At 37.0% G+C, this 19,798-nt stretch overlaps 1 protein-coding gene across 2 annotated transcripts; it reads right to left on the bottom strand.

Annotated features, from left to right (window-relative positions):
- Nucleotides 1–4,871: 4,871 nt before the first annotated feature.
- Nucleotides 4,872–18,786, bottom strand: LOC146325679 (solute carrier family 35 member H1-like). Of its 2 annotated transcripts, none has more exons than XM_084721813.1 (10): nucleotides 18,660–18,786; nucleotides 16,039–16,228; nucleotides 15,225–15,375; nucleotides 13,330–13,393; nucleotides 13,112–13,184; nucleotides 10,646–10,814; nucleotides 9,547–9,630; nucleotides 7,452–7,627; nucleotides 7,112–7,241; nucleotides 4,872–5,843 (listed from the first exon to the last, which is right to left on the bottom strand). In XM_084721813.1, exons 2-10 carry the CDS (start codon nucleotides 16,147–16,149, stop codon nucleotides 5,710–5,712), a joined length of 1,092 nt encoding a protein of 363 aa, XP_084577939.1. In that variant the 5' UTR covers nucleotides 16,150–16,228; nucleotides 18,660–18,786; the 3' UTR covers nucleotides 4,872–5,709. The 2 variants fall into 2 exon arrangements, with proteins under 2 accessions (XP_084577939.1, XP_084577940.1); XM_084721814.1 differs by having other exon boundaries at nucleotides 18,610–18,759.
- Nucleotides 18,787–19,798: the final 1,012 nt, after the last annotated feature.

Genomic DNA, 19,798 nt, shown 5'->3' with positions numbered 1-19,798 from the left:
ATGATGTCACAGTGAAGGTGACCTTTGACCTTTTGGATATAAAATGTCCTCACCTCATCATTTTATCCTAGTAGACATTTGTGTGTAATTTTGTCATAATTAGCACTTGAATTCTTGAGTTATGGCCAAAAAATGTTTAGTGAGGTCACTGTGACCTTGACCTTTGACCTCCAAAACCTAATCAGTTCATCCTTGAGTCTAACTGGTCAGTTTGAAAAATTTCCCTCAAGGCGTTCTTGAGATATCACAAGAATGAACGGGATGAACTGAAAACATAACGCCTCCGGCCACGGCTGTCACCAGCGTGGAGCCATAAAAAAGAGTTTTAAGGTTTTTCATAAATTGTGAATCACTGGAGACCTTTGGCGCAAAGTCATAAACATGCACAAAAAAAATCAGGCTGATCATTTCAGTAGTGTAAGAGATTAGCTGCCGACACACACACGTGAGCAATTGCATGGTCCCCCCCTGGCTTATGCCTAGCAGGGATAATAATATAACATAAGATTTATTGTTTTGAAATGGGCCATTCTGCACAATGAGTACTTTACTTAAGTATATTTCAAGGCTAATCTTTATGTACTTTTAATTAAATTTTTGAGTGCAGCTCTGAGCATGTGACATATACTGTAGGCATTAATTTTAGTGACCATATTGCTCTCCATCAGTGGATGAGAAGAACACTGGTTTATCTCAGACGCTGCATTAGTGCATGCTTAAATTATTTCTCTCCTCCTCTGAGGCCAAACTACAGGAGTCAGGGCTGTGGCAGCAGATCAACCAGGTGCAGGGCTGGTTATTAAGAAGTTATTTGTGTTACTGCATTGCAGTGAGCAGCAGCACGGCTGTCTAATAACTGTAAAGATAGCAGATACCCCTGAGCCACAGAAATCAAGTTGAATGTACAAATTCACACTGTACAATAACACAGTCATAATTCAAATGTATGGATGTGCAGGGAAGATAAGGCTGTACAGATTTTAGTACATTTATTAGCCATAAATCTATGAGTACTTGAGGGGTAGAGAAGATTAGAAACGTGTGCTCTCTGTAAGACTACAGGTAATCAAGTTAAGCTTAAATAAACTCAGTTACTACAATGATAGCACATGTTGACACAAGTAATGGGTAAATGCAATCAATGTAATCAAATGGACGGCCAAGAAAGTCAAGGTTGATAAGGAAGGAGACGTTTGAAAGTGTGCTTCACATATTAGTTTTCACAGATTTATTATTTACTCTCAATGCATCGCAACAATGCTGCATTTTACAGAAAATCCTGACAAAAAACATTCAAAAAAGTTTACTTTTTAAATGGCTTTCAACTCAAGTACTTCAGCTACATAATTTCTGATTCAATCATTACAGGTTTTGAAAATAGCTCTTCATTTAAGATGTCCTACTACTGTGGCGTTAACAAGGCACATTAAGGTACAGTCACTTCTTCAAATAAGGACTGGAGTGGTTGGAGACCGTTCATTTTCGATTCAGTTCAAAGTCCCCAACCCTGCAGCTCATTACTTGATTTAAATCAATGCTTTAATTTCAGCGAGCAGAGCTAGCCTTTGAAGTAAATTTGATTTAAAAAAATTATCATACTGTGACATATCCAAGTATTAAGACCAGACTACAGAAAATCACGCTGAGGGTTTTGATCTGTTGACAATGATGTGTCTCTTTAACTCAGAGGACTTCATGTCTTGTCAGGGGACTGACACGTGGAATTATATCGCACTTATTTTTCAATGTCACGTTTTAGGCCTGGACTTTAAGATCTCATGGAGCAGATTTACAGGGCTGAGACAGTCAGACCATTCATTAGTTGATGGGCAGCAAATTAGTCAGCAACTAATTTGATAGCTGAGTCATCATTTAGGCCTTTTTTCAAGAAAAAATGGCAAACATTCCCCTGTTTATCAAAAGCTTCTCAAACATGAAGACTTTCTGTTTTCTTTTGTCTCGTGACAGCATCTGACTATCTTTGGGTTTTGGACTGTTGGTTGGACAAGACGTGAAGACGTCATCTTCTGGTTTTGGAACCTGTTGTGGGCATTTTATTATTTTTTCTAACATTTTTTAGACCAAATATTATTCAATTTAAGGTCCAGTGTTTAAGATTTAGGGTATGGGCAGAATATGGCAAAAATGTAATATGTTATTAGAGCTGCAATGATCAAACAACTGATTATGAATCAATTATCAAATTAATCGCCAACTATTTTGGTAATCGATTAATTGGTTTGAGGAATTTTTTTCTAGTTTCTTTTTTTTGTGGATCGTGAACTAAACAAGGCATTTAAGGACGCCATCTGGAGGAACACTGATTGACATTTTTCACTATCTTCTTACATTTTAAAGACTAAACAACCAATCAATTAATCGAGAAAATAATCAAGAGACTAATCGACAATGAAAACCATCATTAGTTCCACTCCTATATAATATTCAGAAGTATGTTTTCATTAGTGTATAATCACCTGAAAATATGAATTATTGTGTTTTTTGTTATATTAGATTGACCTGTTTATCTACAGAGGGCGCTGGACTTCTTCCATGGACGCCGCCATGTTTCTACACAAGCCCAGAATACACAAACCCAACACTGGCTCTGGAGAAAAGGGTCTCACTGCAGTCTCAACACACCTACTGAGATCTTTTCCCAACCCTAACCAAGTAGTTTTGGTGTCTAAACCTGACCATTTCAGGGGTGTATCACATTGTAGGTGTGTCCTGTACTGAGTCTGCAGACAGACCTACTTGCTAGAGAGGGCCTTTCACATTTTTCGTGAGTTTTGCAGCTACCGTAGGTTTTTCTGCCATCAAATTGAGTCACGCTTATGATGTTCACAATTCCATCTAGATTGTTTTTTGTGTGCAAGTTGCAAAGTTTTGGTGATATCGGCAGTAGAGATGTTTCCCTTCTCTAAAATATAATGTGACTAAATGGCACTTGGCTTGTGGTGCTCAGAGCACCAGAAAAATACATTTGAAGGAACTACTTTCTTTCTGCAGTAGAATCAACCAAACTACTTTCTGTCTTCTAGAAAGAAAATAGTTCCTACATGAAACTGCTCACAACAATATGTGTGAATTATCTTGAGTATCGAGGTCATGACTTTTGCAAACAGATACTGGTATTGAGTTTTTCAAATCAATTTTTTTTGGTGCTTTGAGCGCCACAAGCCAAGTGTCATTTAGTCCCATTATATTGTAGAGAAGGCAGACATCTTTATAGCTGACATCTCCAGTTGTGTTGTTGTGAACTGTCCCTTTTAGTTAAATAAAGTTTCCATTTTATAATGTCTAAGGAAAATACTGATATTCCTAATAATCCTTTTCATTCTGTCTTTGTATGTCCTGCAGAGGCATAGCTCTAGCTTGCTAAATTAGCCTCGGTGGCTTCTAGACGCCAACAATTTTGGCGTCCATGATGCCGTTGCCTAGCAGCGGTGTTCTCACGACTTGACCACTTGAAGCATCCCACGCATTTGGAAGGGAAGGGCGAGGCAGTTGGTATTCGGTTGGCTGCAATCTGCGACCTCGCGGCAAGATGCCACTAAATCCTCCACACTGGTCCTTCAATCGAGAATAACAGAATTCAAAATGTATTGATCATCATTGGAAGTTGCAGCCCTACAGACTCATTAATCTAACTGCAAGAAATTGTACAGTTAGCTTTGATAACTCAGTCCACACCGGAGAAAAGTAAAGCCATCAGCAAAAATAGGAATCTGAGGAACTATATTATACATCTATTATTATCTTGTTTTTACACAAAATAAATTAAGGATATCCCTTCTTTGGGAATCAGGCTACACAGTTAAGGGAGAAAATGTCATATGAAGTTAGGTTCCCACTCTGCATTATTAGGATACCGTGACACGTCAAATTCTAGTTGATTGTCCTTAAACCAGACACTTGTAACCTCATTAAATAGTTCATACACTTGTCCTTTAGGGACCTCGTTACAGAAACATGTACTAACTGCTTGTCCCATCTTAAGTTTCAAATATACCTTGACAACAGCTGTCTCACTTCACCTGTCAATCAAGCCAGGTCAGGAGTTAAGTTTTAGCTTCACTGATCATTTTCTTACTCTTTTGAGGATCTAAAAGACAGGGGGTGCCGCACACTCTACATATTGTAAAGCCCCTTGAGGCTGATTTGTGATACTGGGCTATATAAATAAAATTTGACTAGACATTACTCAGTCAGTGGAGGATAACACAACCCCACCTTTTTTTCCCCAATTATCAGCCCTGGAAAAAGATTGTAAGCAGCAAGAGGTGACGGGTGGCAGTATTCTGACTTTTGAGGACTGCAGATGTAGCACGTTGATCAAATCTGATTAATTGTCCTGCCAGTCGAAATATGGAATACAAAGGATGTAACAATATATGGAATATCAAGATCTCGCAATAAAAAAGTCTCAACACTGCTAAACTGTGTGAACATCTACTGTGATGACAATTATTTAATCTTTTTTTGTTTTATTTTATAAAAAAGGACTGCTACTGACGGCTGCATTGTTGAGCTGCAGCAATGCAATCTATTACTGATTACTGAACTTTATATCTGCCAACTATTTTGATAATTAGTTCATCAATTTGAGTTATTTTTAACAAAAAAAAAAAAAATTCTCTGACTCCAGCTTCTTAAATGTGAGTATTTTCTGGTTTCTTTACTCCTTTATGACAATAAAGACATCATCTTGGGCGTTGTGAGACATTTTTCACAATTTTCTGACCAAAAGACTAAAAGAAATATTGCAAAATTCATCAACAGATCAATCGACAATGAAAATAATCAATCGTTTCAGCCCTATGGCAATGTTTGTTTGCATATTGTTCCGTCATGGCTAACTATTTGTATGCGAACAAAAAATACTGTAAACATCAGATTTCTTATTAAATAAAGAACATTTTTTTCAAGTTGTCATTTTTCTTTGTTTCTTAATATTGTGACGTATCTTATCATGGACTTTTTGTAGTGGTTTTATCATCCCGTGAGTTTTTGGTATTGTTAATCCCTGCAGTATACTCCATTAAGAAATACAAAGACCTTCATCATAACACCTAAAACATCATCATATGATTTGAGAAGCCTTTCAATCGTAATATTTCATGAAAAAAATCCTAAATATCATTCGAAACTGAGATGAGACAGGAATTCAGACTTATGAAGTTTCTGTAACGAGGCCCCTTTCCTCACATCTTATTCTGTGGGAACCTGTAGCACTTCACAGAATACATACACATATATAACAGAGTAAAAAGATATTCCCACAGTGTGACAAGTATCTAGCAAAGAAAAATGACCCACTACAATTCAAGGTGTCAGAGTATCCCTTTAAAGCTGTTAACACCCTCTCCCTCCATACATCATACTTTGTTGACACTTGCATGTATTAGCTACATTTTTGAAGCTCCCCTAAGGCAAAAGACCATAACTTGTGTCAAGTCCACAGTTTATGTACAGCTGATAGAGAGGCCCCGGGACGAGCCGGGCCTGAAGATATGATCGGTGGAAGAAAAGAGCTGAAGTGAAGAGGCTGTTCCCTCTTTTTTTGTGGCAGTGTGTCTCAAACACAACAGTTTCCAGAAGCTCTACAGCTTCGACGTCACTATTCAAACCATCTGATGGAAGAGTTGTAAAGGTAGGAGTAGTATGAAGACAGTCTAGACTTCAATGGCCCCGTATCCCGTGATGTCAGTGATGAGTGATCTCTTGCTCCTCATCTTCATCAGCTGCCGAATCCTCTTTTTCGTCTCCGTTCTGTCGCAGTAATGGCAACTCGAGCTCTGGGCTCTTGCTGCTGAGCTGCCTTAAAGACGGGCCCTTATCTGATGGAAAATATCACAGAAATCAACTTTACCAACATTATCAGCACTTCTTAAAGTCTCCACCACTCAAACACTTTGTTTAATTAGTTGCTGAGGATGTTTTTCCACGTTCATGTGTACATATGGGCAGGAGTGTGTGGCATCACAAGGACTTTTGAAGCCAATCAGACACAAGCGTAATGTGGAAACTTGAAGCCTAAGAATGAACTTTTCAGTGAAGTAGATGTCTTGTTAAACTATTGAAACTAGAAGACTCAGTAAAGTGCAGATAACAATCAGGCAACAGATGGTGAAGCACCTACTGCAATGTCACCACAACTGCCAGATGCAACCAGGAGAGATTTGCAAAGTTTTGAATTAAGTTTATTTTGGATAGTATAGTCTAAGTTTTCCTATCTACATGCATGCAAATTCTTACTTAAGTGTATGTACAGGATAGTCTTAGTTTTCTTTAAGATAGTGTAATGGTATTGTAATCAAACATCCTGGACTATAAAATACACTGGAGAGCCAGTGATGTCTCCCTTCTCTTGTTTTGTGGTTTCTTTACCACTTTATGACAGTAAACTAAATATCTCTGTCTAATTTTGGGGTGAACTTCCAGCCTTCTCAATTCAAACTAGAGCTGCAACAATTAATCAAGTAATCGATTGTTAAATTAATCACAAACTATTTAGATTATCGATGAATCGGTTTAAGTAACTTTTTAAGAAAAGCAAGTCAAACTTCTCTGATTCCAGCTTCTTCTGAGAATATTTTGCGGTTTCTTTACCACTTTCTGACAGTAAACTGAATATCTTTTGGCTGGGGACAAAGCAAGACATTTGAGTGACTGAATTCAATTCTAACAAATAACCACTATCGTGTTCAAGTTTTACAGAAATGAAACAGCCACTGTGGCGACAAACATCATCACACATGAGTACAGTTGGGCTCATTAAATCCACAAGAGTCTTGGTTTTCCAGCAAAACCCTATAACGCAAATTGAACAATGTTTAGGGGCTACACTATGCAGGAATATTCAAATGTACCATTTTCACAATAGGTGAAAATAACAAATTTATACTGCATGCCAAAGCTGGTGGGATTCTGTCCAAAACTGTGGCCACAGAACCCATTTTCATTCAGATATCTTCAGGTGAGCTTCAAAAACCAAGCTCACCACAGTCCATGAAAGACAGATGTTAACACTCACACAACCAAATTCATGATCCCCTCAAGGCTTACGCCCGGTGGAAATAATAATAACAATAAAACACGCTCTTACTTTTGGAATAATATGTCTTGAGTCCCACGTGTAATGAAATGCCACACAGACACACAGCGAATCCCAGCCAGTTAAGCATGCTCATTTTGTCTCCCATCAGAGATGCTGCCAAAAGCAGAGTGCACACCTCCTACAGAAAAAAACACAAGGCAATAAAAGGGACAAAAGAATCAAAAAGGTCTGAGCAAGACCAGAACTCTGCAGCCCTGTGAGGAATTACAAAGATCGAATGTTCTCTACGCAGCAGAAAACTAAAGCTGTCCAGGCAGATTAATAATAATGACAATAACTTTAAATGATTCAACAACAAAGTCACACTACACACAGAATTAAACAGTACCTTAAAGATCCCTGATATGGACAAAGTGAGGCTGGAGGTCCGGGAGACCAGCAGGAACTCTGAGAAGCCTAAACCGAAGGCCAGCGAGCCGCCGATACTCAGTAAGAGGAGTGAATGCAGGAGAGGTGAGAGCTCCGTCACCCGGAATAACTTTTCTGAAGTGCTGAGGTTCAACCCTGGAGACAAGACAAGACAGGAGAAGCTACATGGATGTTTCCACTGGTTGGTTAGAAGACTAGTTCATGTATATTCCACGATTTTCAGGTTTGAGTTAGATAAAGACATTTTCTCTAAGAAAGACATAGCACTTGTTGAACGACACTGCTAGCGCTGCTTGAACAAGCAAAGGTTTATTTATAAATTTGGGGGGATTTGTAGATGATGATGCATTAGAAAAAACTGAGACACAGTGAAAACAGTGACAGAAAGATAGAGCTATAGTTGGATTTAAAGCAGAGGTCTGCAACCTTTATGATCAAAAGAGCCATGTTTGACCAAAAAAAGAAAATAACAAACTGTCTGGAGCTTCAATTATTAAATTCTCTCTTTTCTCTGAGCTTATAGAGACTCAAGAAGACGAGCCACCGTCAAAATTTAAGGAAAAGGCAATGAGCTATAGACGTAGGCTATGACAGATATTAGTTGACAAAATATTAAAAATTTTTAGAACTGTATTGGCTATATATGTTTACAGTGGCAGAATATAATAATCACTTTACACTGTAAAAAATAGTTGAGACAACTCAAAATTTGAAGGCAACGTACTGCAGTAGTGAGTTTTGAGCCCAACTCAAACTTTTTGACTTTTGAAATAAACTTTTAAAAATTTTGCCAATCTATAAACTTTAGTTGAGATAATTTACTTTTCCTCCTCTTTAAAGAAATTTGAATTGAGTTTTAGAAAAAAATAAATAAATAAATAAAACTGGTCACAGTGAATCTAATTTATTTATTATATATTTATTTTGGTGCCTGAAAATTAAATGGTTTTAATAATAATAAAAAAAAAACAGTAAGCATTCAATTTCACTTCAGTGTATCTACTCAATAATTTAAAATAAAAAACAATTTGGGGAGTCTACAGCCCAAACACTTCAAAAAAAGTAAACTATCTGAAAAAAAAAAAAGACCAGTAGTTGGTAAAACTTTGAATTTGAGTTGGGCTCACAACTCAAAATTTCAAGGCAACTTAGTACAATAGACTTTTGAGTTTTCTTAACTTTTTCAATAAATGAAAATGATTAATGAATATTAAACTGAAAACAAAAAGTTCCAGAGCAGCAGGTTACAGACACCTGTAAGGTGTTTAACTTCCCTTTTGGTAGTGTGACTATAATGAGACTCCCTGTTGTAAAATGGTACAAGGTTTGTCTGTGTTTTAGTGTCATTTATGTATAATATTGAGTTACATTATTATGCTTTTTCTTCACAGTTTTTTCTGTTTGTATTGAATAGGCCTATATATGTAAGCTAGCTAAATTGGTGTATTAGCCATAACACACCGAAACTCTGTTGTTATTGCTATTATTGGTTGAATTAAGCTTGTTGTTAAGAAAAATAAATCTATGTTTAAGGTTTGTTTTGCAGCAACTACTATATATGTGAATGTGGGAGAAAGCCTTTAATGCTATTTTATGTGTAATCTGTACAATTTTTCTATGATTTATGTTTTATTCTTGCAGCTTTGACTGTAAATAAATATTTATTGTTTGCTTACATTTTATAACTTGATTTGAGATGGTTACTAATTAAGTTAGAAAGGGTTCATATGAATGGAAAAGTTAATTCATCTTCAAAATCCAGTACAAGGTGTTTGAGTTGTGGCTGAATATTATTGGAATATTGTGAGGCTTATGGAAGGTAATAATATGTTTAACCAGGATAATATTAAAAAATAATAAAAATAATATGCTTTGGAGCTACAGTACAGGTACAGTGTCATAATAAAAGACTAAGACAGTTTAGCCAGGGAAGCTACACCCATGTCTGTGGCATCTCTCACTGAAAAACACTTAAATACCATATATATTACCATAAAGAGTTCAGTTTAATGCAGTGACAAGAAATAAACAAGGATTAAAAAAACAGCTCTCACCTTCATTATAGAGGAAGAGTGGGAAGAGGCCAAGGAACATGAGAGGTTGTAGGTGGTACATGGCGTCTATTGGGTTCTGAAGGCCTGGAGGAAATACAACATGAAAATGAAGTTACAATTCTCCTGCATTTCTCACAATTTATGACAAACTTTAACTTTTTTTTCTTTTTCTGGTACTGTACAGTGTGTTTAAGCCCTACGACTATGAAAGTCTACTATTTCCAACTGGACAAAAATACAGCTACACCAAATGTTGTTTCCTGACGCAGAAGAGAACCGTTCACACCTTTATTCTTTATCCTTTATTCTAACCTTATTCTTTATACATCATGCCTCAACCCATGAAAGACAGAGAGAGAAATGAGTGAGTGTCCTAAGAGACAGAAATACTAAAGCAAATTTCAGATGTCTTGGTAAGAAGGATTCCCATTTCTTATGTAAAGCCTTAAAGGAAAGGGACACATTTTTTATAAGAGCAGCCTAACTAACTTACTCATAAAAAACATTTGCAAAATAGTCACTTTCCATGTTGCGCTAATCAAAATTTTGCAAAAGGACTCCTGCACACTGTCTAACTTGCAATATATCATTTGTGTGCAACATTTTGGTACGAGACCTTCATCAGGCAAACTGTTCTTTGTTCACATGAAGCTCTATTTAAGACGGCTTCTTCCTTTGGCCTGTTCTCTCAAACGCACCTGTCTTGTCTAATAGATGTGTGAAGTGTTTGCTTTGTTGCAAATTTTTCAGTTTCATTCTTTAAAAGTCACCAGAATGCAGGTAACAAAGTCTATGAAAAATTCTTGTTTGTCGATTCTTCCCTTTGCTGCCTGTCGAATATTCTGTTTAATTACATTAAACAATGCGTTCATGATTAATTCTTGATGTGTATTCTGTACAGCCTCTTTCAAAGGTTTCAAAGGACTGTGAAGCAAATTGCAAGATGACTGACTTCATTAAGGTGTTCAAACTATATATTCATCATTCTTTTGGATTGTCACAGGTGTGGAGAAGCTGATAAGTCAAATTTGAATTTAGGTGTTTATGGCTAAAATGCCCACAGGCAAAGCAACTACATATTGTATAGTCATCAACTGACCCAGCTCTGCTTTCTGCATGAGGACCTGAGTGAGGGTCCAGCGGATCCCCCCAATGAAGGACGCCAGCAGCACCATGATGAATCCCTGTAGGTCGAACTGGGTAGACTCAAATGTAAACATAAACAGACCACAGGAGATCAGCAGGACCACGAGGATCAGGAATGGGTTCTGGACAAAAGGGACAGAAGAGACGGGTGAGAAAAAGTGGAGATAAGAAACGTTCAGATATCCATAAAAAAAAAAAAAACCCGGAGAAGAGAAAATAAAATAAACACTGGAAAAGAAATGAAGATTGAACACAAACTAAGTGAAAAACACTGAGAATATGGCAAAATGCATCTTTTTCATCTGCACTTACCGTGGCAATAATCTTTACAGGTAAAATGTTTCACTGCATTAAAAACAAGTTTATGGCATTTTGTTCTTCAACAATCGGTTGAAATGTTACATATACACAGGGTTGCCAGGTCTGTGGTTTTTTTTGTGGAACTGGGCCACTGTTGAAGTTGCAGGATGAAGTTTTTTTTGTCCGCTGGTTAGGTAGACCTAGTTTGCATGTGATATCAATTGTTACTATTACTTTTTACTATTTCTAAATCCTACCAGACTGACTCCAGATCAGCAGATACACACAAAGACACATATCACACCCACACCCACACCCACAAATCACACAAATAAGATGAGCCTATATTCTCCACCTGCTGGAGTCGGTTTCGTTAGCCATTAGACTGGTTTTGGGCTGGTTTTGATTTGCCATTGGGCTGATTTTGTCACACAGACCTGGCAACCCTGCAGCCATTATTGGACTTTCTTAGCTCTGTACTGTTCTTGAGCGGGAGCTCAGTTTGCCACTAATAAAGTTTAGGTATAATATTTAAAACGTTCACCATCTCAGTTTAGCATTAGCATTAGCATGCCAATATTTGCTAAATGACCCTTCCTAAGTCCCGCCTCTTTTCACTTTGAACAATCTTGCTACCACGTGGAACCTCAGTCGAATTTTTCCTTTTCTTTTCTTAGATATGTTATGCACTGTACTTGTGTATATGTTGAAATTTAAAGAAAGCAATGTATTTAGTCACAAAAAACTCGACACCTCTAGTCACTTCAATGAGGGTATGTGGTTTCGATAATGGCGCTAGGGGTAAGAAGCAGTTACCGCCTCTCAAAGTTCACCACGCTGTACTTCTGCCGGTTTGTCGCCTGGCTTTGGTCAACCAAATAGAGTGGGGAAAATATTGCAGAAATAGCAGGCACTGTGGAAAGAAGCGGTCATGGAGGAGATGATAATGCCGCTGTCCCAGCGCTATGACATTCACTGAACCACCTGCCTGTCATTGCAGCAGCAGCTTTTAAAAGAGTTTTGTTTTTCAGGGGAATGCTCTTGCAGGTAAGCGGATGACAGGGTGGTAAAAAGGCTGACAAAAACAAAACACAACATCTGATGGCTAATGTTAGCAAATCATTAAGTACATACATAAATCATTTCCTAGCTAGTTAGCTAGCATTTTCTCAAATGAGCTAACTTAAAGGGATAATTCATCCCAAAATCAGAAATGCATACTTTTTCCTCTGGCCTGTACTACTATTTATCCATCTAGATTGTTGTGGGTGTGAGTTGTCAGCCATAGAGATGTCTGCCTTCCCTTGAATATAATAGAACTACATGGCACTCAACTTGTGGTGCTTAAAGTGCCCCCCAAAAAATTGAAGAATTCAATTCAGAAATCATGACCCGGTTACTCAAGATATTCCACAGACAGTTTCATGTAGGAACTACTTTCTGTCCAGTAGAAGTAGAAAGAAAGTAGTTCCAGTAGATATTGCTTAAGAAAGAAAATAGTCCTAGTAGATTCTGCTGCAGAATGAAAGTAGTTCCTACATGAAACTGCTCACAACAATGTCTGTGGATCATCATGAGTGATTCTTACTTATAATTTAAAAACTGTTATACAACAGATTACTAAACTAACCTTTTCATCCAACATACAAGCATCTGTCTTTTTGTTGTTCAGCTAGTCATTACTTAACAACACCCGTCTACTGAAAAACCAAGCCAGCATTCGTTGTAATTGCTAGGAGATTTGTGACTATTTTTTTCCCTCAACATGGCTATTCAGAGATTCTTTATAATGACAGAAGCAGCATGGGGTCCTGCTATTTAGAAGCATTAGCAGGTCCACACAGCAGGAGATTGTACTTTCACTGCTGCAAGTGCATCAAATTGAACAAATTCAAACTTATTCTGTTACAGCCATCATGAAGGTCAGAGGTACAATCCAGAAAACAGAACAAAAGCATTTCCTGTTGCTTACATGCGGTGTGCTAACTGCACTTCCTTCTCTGAAACTGTCAGCACATTAAGGGAACAAAAATCATACAGAAACAGTTTGATGATCATGGAATTTCATGGAGTTTTTGTATAACTGGACGTTGTTTCAGCAAATGCTAAGGTCACTCACCGGCTCCTCTAGTTTAAAGACCAGGGAGAAAAAGAGGATGAAGAGCACTGCTGAGGACTTGGTCATGGTGTACCTTGAATAACACAAAAAAGACACACAATGGGAGTGGAAATATCCAATAACTGGGTAAATATAAAACTGATAACCTTACGTTTGAAGTAGTGCTTGATTTATTATTACATATTTATAGTATTAAAAAGCCTAAGACACACACTTACAAGCTAATGGTGATATAGAGGAAGCTCCAGTTGGAAAGTCCAATATCCAGTGCAGTAGCCATGGCTGGGAAAAGAGGGACAGAATGTATGACTTTTAGATGTGACTTACAAAAACCTTTAGTATCTGCTATTTTGAGATAATCGACATCAACCGATGCCTGCACTCATAAAGCCAACGATCAAAAAAAGTCTGCAGACACATCAGCAGGCAGCCCTGTCAGTGTGGCGGCTGCACAACAATGTTAGCGCTCCCCTTTGTGAGTTTTAGAAAGGTGGTGAAAAAGTTCGTTTGGAGCCCTGCACTGTAACTCTCTTTGCCTAAATGTCAGTCTTTTCTCATTTTTAACACATTCCTCACATCCTAATGGCAGAAAATATGATCTTAAACTGTTACTGATGAGTGTTACATATATATTATTTCAAGTTTGGAATAATGCAGTTGAACAACATTGCTTCTGACATGTGGGTACCTGGCTTTCAGTCACATTCTGAAATCTAGAGCAGTGGCTCCAAACCTTTTTACCTTGGAGCCCCTCTACTTGTATCTGAGGTAAGCTGAGCCCCCCCAGCCTGAACACATACGCAAACACACACACTAAAAGAATAAGTGATTCATTTCAAAGCTTTACTGTCCAAAATAACATCATTTTTCCATTCTTAGAACATTAACCTTCTGGTAAACGTGTCTGTTGTAGTATAAGATCAACATTTTTTCTTTTAACAGGCCAGCAGAAAAATTTATATACACTCATTCTTACCAAAAGAATAATAATGACTCATTATTACAGAGCTCGAAAGGTCACAGAGTTGTTAGTAGGCTAGAAAGTAACCTATTATTTTTAATCGAGGACAAACAAATCTTTTTTTTTAAGTTTTGTATACAGACTATGTCAGCTGAAGGGTTTGTACAGGTGCTGGAAGTCCTCGAAAAGACTTCAATTTTAAGAGCTTGGATTTTGGATAAAGTGCTTGAAACTGATTGGAACTGCAGTCACATTACTTTGAAAACAAACTGCAGCCTGACTGAAGTTAGTTAAATTTTTAGGTAAAGAAGTAAAATTGATCAGATATTTGCTGAGGCAGACTGTATAGGAAATTATTGATTAATCATTAATAATTTAAACATGTATTAAAATGTACAAAATTTGCCAATGCTAAGCCAAATCAGACAGGTGACATATTTTGAAACATGAGACTGTTTTCCTTTAATTTGTCACCCGTCTGTAGAATTCTAACACAAATCATTTTGTGTATAAATATGTATTTTATAACAGCTGTAAGGTGCTGAAAAAGATTGAAAACGCACCTTGAAAATTCTTGAAAAGTGCTTGAATTTGATTTTGGAAACCTGAAATTGCGATTTTAGTTGACATATGCAAATCTCACTTTGAGGAACTCAGAGCAGACAAAGTCTTGGAGACCCTCTGTCGTTTCTGGTGCCCCCCTAAGGGGGGCCCAGACCCCAGGTTGGGAACCAATGATCTAGAGAATAACCCAGTGTATTTTTCTATTTCATTTCCTAAAAAAAACACATCTAAAACAACATGTTACTGGCTAAGATAATCATGTATATTAGACAATAGTGTGCATAGAATGATGGAATTACACATGACTTCTCTTTGTTTTGATATCTGCATTACTTATCAGCCACCGGCCTTCCTGCTCTCTAAATATTGGCCAACCACTATCTTCATCTTACCCATTAGAACTGATGTAACGTTTGTATCAATATGGACTTCAGTCAAAGAGTGTGTACTAAGGACTCTTCACTGAAAGCTTCGTCAGTGAGTGAACATGATAAGAGCTGACTATCAGTCTCTTTGTCTAATCGTCTGAATACTTTGTGCTGCCTTCTGAAGAGGGAGGTGAAACTCTCAACACCACTAAAATCTCACCTGTGGGCGCCACTTTATGGAGGTAATCTGACCAGCTCAGAAGGATGCGGGGTTTCCCTGTCCAGCACTGCATGGCCTGCCGCGTCAGAGCCGACAGGCAGAAGTTGACGGTGAGGTGGACTAACGTCATGAAGAGGGGGTAGTGGAAGCCCTGAAAGACGGAGACAGACAGGGTCATGTAGGACGGCCTAGTCAAGTTGGATTGTCAATAGTCTCAGATTTTTCTCTGGGTCCTGAATCCCGAGACACTGGAAGATGACCTACTTAAGACCTCCTCCAAGAGAGAAAAGCCTCTAATCTATACACTACGATGTCAATCATCCACTGAGTGAAAAACTGACTCCATGACACAACAGCCCAATTTGCATAATGAAGCAGAAATGAAATAATAAAAATTAAATATAAAAAGAAATGCAGAAGTGAATAAGTTTGGGAAAATAAATAAATAATAGGGAAAATGCAAAGGGAAATCAATGATGAATGAATAAAGAAATAAATATGTAAATAAATAACTTTAAAATTAATGAATTAATACATACAATGAAAGTTAAATAGGAAAATACATAAACAGGATAATTAAAATGAAGGTAAATAAATACAGAAGCAAACTGAAATTGAAATATCAATCTGTGTCGCATTTAAAAAATGAATTAATCCCTACATTTATTATTCATATTACTTAAGTGCATTTAATGGAATATTATTTATCTATTTAGTCATTTAATTACTTTTGATTTTGGCAGGTACAGTCCTCCATAGAGGAACAGTGGTATTACTGGAAAACCAATAGTGCTTTCTGAACTCCTTCACTTACCTTCATCAGCCATTTGTTATAGAAGGTGATGCCTATAGAGAAGACATAGTAAAGGAGAACTAATCCAACGGTGCGAAGCCCCCGGCAGATGAACTGGACAGGGCACGCCATATAGGGCTGCCACGACCAGCGGTCAACAACAGACAGCTACCGCGGAAAGGTCATCTCCAACCTGAACGTACAGCCCCTCCTATAAGACCCAGAGAGGACAGATAGAGGAGAGGGTGGAGAGAGAAAAACCACATTTAATCCAGGCATTTTTATCCAAAAGTGCAGGTCAGCCTCACACATAAGAAAACTCATCAGATTCTGTGTCCTCAATATGTTCTTAATGAGAGAAAAATTCTTGAGGAAACCCTCAAAGGCAAAATTTTACAAATAGCCTAAATGTAATCAAACCAAAATTGCTTTTTCTAATATAGGTATTTTGTGATTAAAAAAAGGAGTGAACATCACACAAAATTACAACTGAAAATCTGGAAAACATTTATTACTCATTAAAGTCTCCTCTATAACATATAATAAAGTTCTAAGAGGTCCAAGTGCTGGTTGTTAACTATAATCTGGTACCACTTTTTTTGCTTCCTAAAATAATAATTAGTACTTGAATATAAGGCAGCATAAATTGGTACAAATCCACATAAATGTTGGCATTAAATAACAGAAAACATAAATAAGTATCACAAGTTAAAATAACACATTTCTATTACTTTCAACTGTCTGTGACCGCCAAACTTGCACATCAATGTTCATTGAGTAATGCCTGGAATACAAAATGAACTTTTCATAACAGCACTTAGACAAATAACGAGAGCCTGGGGAAAAATGGGAAACTCCCAAGGTAAACAAGTGGCTGGAAAAAGCAGAAGATACCTTAAAGCTTTCTTTATATTAAAATTACATCTGAGCAGATGTTTTGGGGAATTGTAACAAACTGTAGTAGCAGCATCTCTATCTCCATAATGGAATATTGAAGCCTAAACTTTATCTTTTTTAATATAAATAAATATCATATACATACACATATGTATATGATTTTTTTTATATTACATATACATTTATAACTATGTGTACAAAATGGATATTTCTGAATATACAGGCAAATATGTATGGACAACACACACTACAGTTAACAACACTTTCATTATTTATTTTGTACTTATTTATGGGGTCTTTGTTCCATGGTGTATTATTCAGGTAACCACTGTATTTTGTGTGTGTGAAAGATAGCAAAATGCAAAAATGTAAAAAAAAAAAACAATTAAAAAATGGTGTCAAATGGTTAAACAAACAGAAATTCATCAATGATATGTACAGACACAATGAAGTATTTTTAAAGAAAAAAAGAAGATGAACCAACAGGTCACTTTGACCAACATCCATCTAAAGGTTAAGAATTTCTTTTTGCACATTCAGTGTGCTGCATCCAACTCCATGTGTCATGTGTGACACATTTTCTGTTTAACTGTGGACAACACTGAACCCTTTATGAGGACATGAGACAAGAAAACATTGATAAATCTTGTTTTGTTTTTTTTAACATGGGTGCAATGGGAAATTGAAAAAATAGGAAAAATACTTCACCCCCACTTGGATTTCTTGGGGCTTTTGACATGTTTTAAATGACATGTATGAGACTAGAACACTCTGTTGCAATCTGTATGGGGTCATGTTGTGTAATGCCTGCACTACTTGGACTATGGTTGCATTTCTGAACATTAATGTCACAGCTGAACAAGTGCAAAGTTAGTTATCAGAGCTGTAAACAAGCCTGCTGCAATGTAAACTTGATAGCAACATTAGTGTTAGCTCAAGTTTGACAGCCACTCTCAGCTATTTGCTAAACCACGTCAGCTAACGTTAACTTAGCTCCTACAGTGTTAACATACCTAGCTTAATTTTAACCACAATTACCCAACAAATTGTTAAACAGGAACTGTATTAGTGTAGTATTATTAATTAGACAGCCTCGTGTGATATTAGCAGATGAACTCAGTAGTAGCTAAGGTAACGGTGAAACTCACCAGATGGTTGTCTGGTAGTTTGACAGATCCAATTGTTTTCTGAGCTAACTAAGCGGTACCCCATTAGTTCATATTAGCTAGCTTGCTACGTAGCTATACGGGTATTCTATAGTTGATTATGCTTGCTTACTCTATGACACAAAAATTATTAAGTTATTTTTTGACGCTTCAACGCCATCACTCGCTTTCTGCCTCTCGTGACTTAAGTGCATTTTAGCAACACCCTCATATTGAACTCCATCAAGAAACCTCTCCATTTAGCGTTAGCAGTGTGTAATTCTCATCTACAAGTAAAATGCTTTGAAACCACAGACTTCCTCGAATCAGTATGAACCATTCTTTAATTCGGCATCACTATAACCCACCAAGAATCAGTATGGTTTAATATACTTTGACTTTTCTGTTTTGGACGTCATGTATTGCTCCCGCACTAAATAACACGTACAGAGCGTGGGACATGAGTGACTTGCCATCTTTTTAAATAGAATCTGGCCTTTGCCGTTCGCCGACAAAATAACTGAGAAACGTGGCTTTAAAAGAAACCTACCGTCTGTCATGTTGACCATATGGATGAGTAGCAGAAAAACTTGTGTATACCTGTGGCATGAGCTGGGGTTGTGCGGATCGTTCTTCTTCTTCGAGGTTTGACGGCAGCTTGCATCCCTGACGCTGCACACTGCCATCATCCGGAAATAGAGGGCGAGCGTGTCCCCGTAATTGAATGATGAACTCGAGAGTCAGGGCCTCTTAGGACAACTGAGTTTCTGTTCCTGCAGCAGCGTTTTATTCTAGTAATTTTGTTAGCAAAATTGACTTGAAGAGGGTTTGGTGATTAATATATCTACAATAAGGTTAAAGAAATTAAATTTACGTTGTGTTGATGTACGAATTATATCCAGTTTCCTGCAAACGTTTGAGAGTCACATAAGTGTAAATTATTATTTCTGTGAATTGCATCGTGGTTTGACTGAAAGACAAATTTAGGCAATTCTGTAATGATTCATAACAAATACAGTTTTCTTGTCAGATAACCCTGAAAAAATCAATTGTACTTGAGAAAACATGTGCAATATGATTAAGATATTAAGTTCAACAAACTATATTAACTCTTTTAATCAGTTGATTAAACTCTGTATAGTATATTTTTCAACTCATTGTGTCTTTTAATACAATGTACGTTGATAGTTTTAAATAAGGTTGGCGATATGGCTAATAATATTACAATATTTTTAGACTATGCCACAATATAATAATTTCTAATATCTAAATTCTCAAACAGAAATAACTCATATAATATGGTGCGTTGCTGTAGATTGAACTTCCCAACAGTATAAAACATAAGGCTGGACAATATGGACAAAATTAAATATCTGCTTCCCTTAGTACCATTCATGCACTCTGGGGCAACAGACTTAAAGGAACAGTCCATTCCAAAATCAAAAAAAAAAAAAAAATTTCACTTTGCCTGTAGTAGTTTATCCATCTAGGTTTTTTGGTGTGACTTGCAGGGTTTTGTAGATGTTGGCAATGAAAATGTCTGCCTACTCTCCAATATAATGTACTTAATGGAACATGGCTTGTGGTGGCCAAAGCATAAAAATACATAAATAAATAAACTTGAACATCTCAAAACCAGAATCTCTTTCCAAAAATCATGACCCACTTAGTCAAGATAATCCACAGACTGTGTTTCACAGCAGTTTCATGTATAAATTTATCCTTTCATTGTACTAGAA

The sequence above is a fragment of the Lutjanus erythropterus genome, chromosome 6 (genome assembly GCF_056507025.1).
Source record: "Lutjanus erythropterus isolate fLutEry1 chromosome 6, fLutEry1.hap2, whole genome shotgun sequence".
Lineage (NCBI taxonomy): Eukaryota > Metazoa > Chordata > Actinopteri > Lutjaniformes > Lutjanidae > Lutjanus > Lutjanus erythropterus.
Note: the sequence above shows the minus strand (reverse complement) of the source record. Positions and strands in the feature narration are given on the sequence as shown.

What these genes read in the sequence shown, in the direction of transcription:
- LOC146325679 (XM_084721813.1), bottom strand. Translation starts at nt 16,149, where the DNA reads ATGGCGTGCCCTGTCCAGTTCATCTGCCGGGGGCTTCGCACCGTTGGA. An exon ending in ATAACAAATGGCTGATGAAG is followed by an intron (nt 15,376 to 16,038) that starts GTAAGTGAAGGA and finishes TCCGTCTTTCAG; the next exon opens with GGCTTCCACTACCCCCTCTT. An exon ending in CATGCAGAAAGCAGAGCTGG is followed by an intron (nt 9,631 to 10,645) that starts GTCAGTTGATGA and finishes TATTTCCTCCAG; the next exon opens with GCCTTCAGAACCCAATAGAC.